Here is a 5,154-nt window from a genome sequence, read left to right on the forward strand (position 1 = left end):
AGCGCAGCGGGTTATAGATTAACGTTACCAGATCTCTTCCTGTTTTTTTTTTTCTTTTTCTTTTTGAGTAAAGAAAACACTGTATTTTATTATTATTATTATTATTATTATTATTATTATTTTGGCAAACAAGGAAATTCATTAACAGAAGGATGCTTAATTATGAAAATACTGAATTTACAGAGTTTTGAATCTGAATCTGGATTAGGATGTTTCTTTAAACACTGCCCCAACAACAAAAGGCACAAATATACACACATGCACACAAAGGAATTTATTCAACTAGTTTTTAATCAGAAAATTATGAAAACCTGTTTCCACCACAAGATGAAAAATATTTCTCACAATTCAGATTTTTTTTCTAGCAATTCTGAGCTTATATCTCACAATTCTGAGCAATTATGTGAAAAAAAGTCAGAAAAGCAGCACTATGTAACTTTGTCTGTGTTCAAAATTTGCTAAATGTATATAATGAGCGAGCACATCATGATTTCATCTTCCGAACCGCGTTTTTGTCTTATTCCGAATCACTACGGTACACTTATAATAAGTACTTATATTTGGACTATTATAGCCTGGTCGGGTCGTCACCGCTGCGGAGTAACACATACCTGCGTGAATCGCCATAGACATAAACTTAGAGAAGTAGCTCCGGTTAGAATGTTCTTCCGCGGGATGTGTGCGGTTCTGTTTATTAACCGCTAGAGCGCCAAAAGGTACATAGTGCTGCTTTAATGCACAATTGCCAGAAAAGAAGTTAGATTTATGAGATAAAGTGTCAGTTTTTTTTCTGCCAAGGAATGAAAAGTTTTTTTTTAAATTGATTATTATTATTATTCCTTGATGGAAGAGAAATATGTAAGCTAAGAATTCTGACATTAAAAAAAAAAACTGCAAGGTGTAAATTTAGAATTATGTGAAATTTTTTTTTTAAAAAAGTCAGAATTCTGAGTTTATACCTCGCAATTTAAAAAAAAAAAAAAGTCACAATTACTTTTTTTCCCCCCCAGTGGTGGAAACAGGCTTATGTAGAAAACCATTTTAATTTTAACTAGTTCTAAATAAGAATCCAGTGTATGGAAACGTGGAATATGTAGTTACCAGTGCCAGACTCCCACTCACTGACAAAAACGCTGCGGGATCGTGATATGACAGTCTTGCTTAAAACAACAGTGTTCATTTTAATCCCAACATGTACATGACTTTTCATGCCACCCTGTGTTGTGCTTCCTGTCTTGGCAAGTTTAATAATGAACCAAATGAGAGATGTAGTTTTAACATTCTTATTTTTGTTATATACTGTATTTCAGACATTCTTGTGTATGTGGTGTATAGGAGCAAAAAAAGATTTTAAATTGCAGATATTTATGTGCTGGTGCTCCACTGTACAGTAGCTTGTATTCGCATGTCTATAGTTATATACCTGAAGATAATGTACATAGCGATGCCATTTTGACTACAAGCACCTGACTAACAGCAGTGACCTTTTGAGCAATGTACCGAGATGCTTTTGAAGCTTTTCTTTCTTGCACAAGCACAGAGAACTAACAAAACCGAAAAAGTTTAGACTCGTTTTATTCAGATGCTTATCGAGTGTCTGAAAACAGACATTCAGCATTAGAAAGCAACACAATATCAGGCCTTTTATGCTCTACATTTCCCCCGGCTCATGTTACTCCATATGTTCATGTGTGAGGACATTTTATATACATGCACATGTGCATATTTTCTATTTAAATCAATTTGGTGTAATAGGTTTTAAGCATAAGGTCTGTTACTGTAATGCTTTTTTTATTTTCAGAAAAAGTAATCACAACAACATGTTGCTCTAATCACTGTTATAGTCAAACTTTTATGCTTGTACTTCTGCTGTTGTCCAACTGCAGTTAACTAATAAACTAAAAGTACCAGTTGCTGATGTCTCTAATACTTTAATTTTTACTTTAGGTCAAATAATATCCTGTACGTGTTTTCATATCAACATTTTTATTATTCTCTTATCGAGCATTGGCATATTAAGGTGATTTGTGTTTAGACTAAAAAACTAGCAGCTTCAGCACAGTAATGCATTTTGAGTGGGCAATCAATTAGCCACTGAGTTTTTAAGCAGACCACACAGTGCAATTCAAGACATTGTACAGTCTAGATGACTGTAGGCAATATGCACAAGAACTCAAATAACAAACGCATATATGGAAAAAAAATGGAAAATAACTAAATATCAAATAGATACTGATATTTAATTATTACTTGATAACCAAGTAGAAATACTTTGAATACTTAAAACAGTTGAAGTAAAATACATTCACACAAACACAATTAACATGATTTTGGCTTAATATAATTCTAGTATTATTGCTAGTTCAAGTTTGCTTCTCTCCAAAACACTCAACTTGCAGATTTAAGTGCATGGAAACCATTTCGACATGATGATAGTTCTTGTGTGTGAGCATTCCTTAAAGGGATAGTTCACCCAAAAATGAAAATTCTGTCATCATTTACTCACCCTCATGTCATTTTAAACCTGTATGAACACAGAAGACTTTTTTGTCAATACAATAAGAGTCAATGGGGTCTAAAGTTGATTTGGACTCGACTGACTTGCATTATATGGACAAAAAACATTTTTCAAAAGATCTTCTTTTGTGTTCTGCAGGAGAAGGTTAATCATTTTCAGCTGAACTATCCCTTTAAGTCAACACCAAATACCCTGTGACAGCAATTATTGATTGTGTGAAACATTCCACATTCTCTTCCCATTGCCATGCAGCCTAGTCGGCTTTCTTACGAAAAGTAATTTTGTCTTTCGTCTCCTGCAGTTTCTCAGAAAACTTGTCTTTGGTCTCCTCCATTCGTTCTGAGAGCAGTTCTTTGGTTTCCTCCATCTTCTCTGAAAACCTCTCTTTCGTCTCCTCCATTTTTTCAGTCAGTCGTTCCCTGGTCTCCTCCATTTTGTCTTGAAGGTACTCTTTAACAGGTGGAGGGGTGGAAAGGTATCCATGTTTGCGGAGGTACTGTACAGACAGGGACGTGCCACCGAGTGTAACAGTGTACCGTGCAGGAGTAGCGAGCTGTGATAGACAAAGTGATACAATAACGCACACAATGATTAATCATATATATATATTAAATCCATGTCAAATACTCTTAGGTTTTGTTTATATACCTTATACATTGCATAGGCTGTGAGTGCATAACCACCCTGGGAATCCCGCAATATTCCCACCATCCAATCCGGTAAACCGATGAACTCCAAAAACGGGACCAGATTCACCCCACTGTGGAGAACGCAGAACATTAACATGTCACTCATGTACCTTTACAAGAGACAGACGATTTACTTTTTTTAACCTTCAAGTGCTGTTTGTATAGCAGTAGCTGACTGTCCAGAGGACACTGCTAAAGCCTGTCTGACCTGCTGAAGCTCAGACGGACTTTATCTGGTAAAACTCAACCTCCCTGCCAGCCTCACTTAATGCCAGTACACTTAGTCTGTATGGTTTGATCTTTGAAGCACCTCGATTCATGTAGTTTACTGAATTCAAAACGTTTAAAGCCCATTATGTACCACAAGACAACAAAGCAACATGTATAATGAGTACATTATACATCATATTCATAAAGCTACATTAATTTTATAATGCACAATATATTGTTACTATATTGCTTATCAGATTTTTTTTATTTTTCTTAACTGTGATTTTAACTCATTTCAACATTTACATTACAGCTGTTGTCATCTAACATTCACTTAAAGTTAATCTTTAAAAGCACTAATAATTTAATAAGTTAAATGTAATCTTTAGCAAATGAATATTCACTTTTCATACTGTACATTTTTATATTGTGATGCCTATATTCAGCTGCAACTTTTAAAATGACTGATTTTAGTTTTTAGTGTTTTATTTTTTATTTAATGGAGAAAATAGTGTATCATTTTAATATCGGCCATTTATCGACAGAATTTATCAGCAGAATTATCCCTAATTAACTGTCCATTTAATTAAGAAATGTGGCTTTTTAAGGTCCATGCTTACAAAAGGCCATCTTTGTAAAACATCAATAAAATACTAAATTAAATGAAGAGTTCAGATGCAAAAGCCTCTTAAGTACGTCTGACGTTTTTCTTTAAAAATTAGCATTTCTTTCTGGCTACTATGTATAGGTTTCTATGTAAATAACTGGTACTTCTGAATGGGTTGAGGCTGGGATTTAGCGCATTTGAAGTGAAAGTACTTGATGAACATATACGATGTGTGGAGAGCATTCACTCAGTATCGTTATCTCATTTTTGACCAAGATGGCTTTTAGAGCCTTTTGCATTGGAACTCTTCAAATATATAAATAATCCTAAATTCTTAAAACGTCAATGTCAAAATAAAACACTGACAGGACTGAAAAAAAAATAAAAAATCAGAACAAGAACTGACAAGCTGGACAAGTCAAAACAGAGACAGAACATTTTAAAATAGAACTTGGCACTTGTCATTGTTTTTATTGCCAAAGGGTGCGTTACTGAGCAGAATGCTGATGTTCACTTACTTCATTGCAGCATAATAAAAGCTCCCAAACCACACAGTGGACGTGACGATGTGCACAGGCACCATGACTTTACCATACTGTTTAAACGTCTTTTTAAATCTCTGAAAGAGCCCGATAGACTTGTCCTGCAGAGGGTCGACGTCACCCTTATTCTGAGGGGCAGACCCCGTATCAGCCTTATAAAGACCCTCAGTCCCAGCTAGACTCTGCGGAGGGTTTAATGGTGTTTCTTCCTCCGTGGACGTTTTGTGGCCCTCCTTCGTCCTGATGACATTAGTGCAACTGAAGCAGCGTGAGGTCTGGACGGTCACAGGAAGCTCACGCTTATCCCAGGTGTGACCCAGGTACGCGGAGCGCAGCAGGACCATGCGCCGCACCGTGACTGGAGCCCACAACCGCTGCATCACCTCCTCCACCTACAGAGCGCCACCTACAGGACCTGGACAACACAAAGAAGTTGGTGTCAAACAAAAATTACACCCAAATTATTAACATCTTGCTGATTAGTCTGAAAAAATACAAAAGTATGAATTACTTTAAAAATGTTACTTCAAATTAAACAATTTTACACACACGTTTTATATATATATATATATATATATATATATATAT

At 35.5% G+C, this 5,154-nt stretch overlaps 1 protein-coding gene across 1 annotated transcript in view; it reads right to left on the reverse strand.

The window, feature by feature from the left end:
- Positions 1-1,969: 1,969 nt before the first annotated feature.
- The window catches only part of LOC107723107 (uncharacterized protein C18orf19 homolog B-like), a 6,813-nt gene continuing 3,628 nt past the window's right edge, over positions 1,970-5,154 (reverse strand). The window contains exons 2-4 of the mRNA XM_016531621.1: positions 4,543-4,981; positions 3,167-3,278; positions 1,970-3,071 (exon numbers count right to left, since the gene is read on the reverse strand). Of these exons, the coding sequence (XP_016387107.1) occupies positions 2,772-3,071; positions 3,167-3,278; positions 4,543-4,946 (816 nt within the window). The 5' untranslated portion in view covers positions 4,947-4,981 and the 3' untranslated portion in view covers positions 1,970-2,771. The remainder of the gene's footprint in view (positions 3,072-3,166; positions 3,279-4,542; positions 4,982-5,154) is intronic.

The sequence above is a fragment of the Sinocyclocheilus rhinocerous genome, unplaced genomic scaffold (genome assembly GCF_001515625.1).
Source record: "Sinocyclocheilus rhinocerous isolate Xijiao unplaced genomic scaffold, SAMN03320098_v1.1 scaffold5110, whole genome shotgun sequence".
NCBI lineage: Eukaryota > Metazoa > Chordata > Actinopteri > Cypriniformes > Cyprinidae > Sinocyclocheilus > Sinocyclocheilus rhinocerous.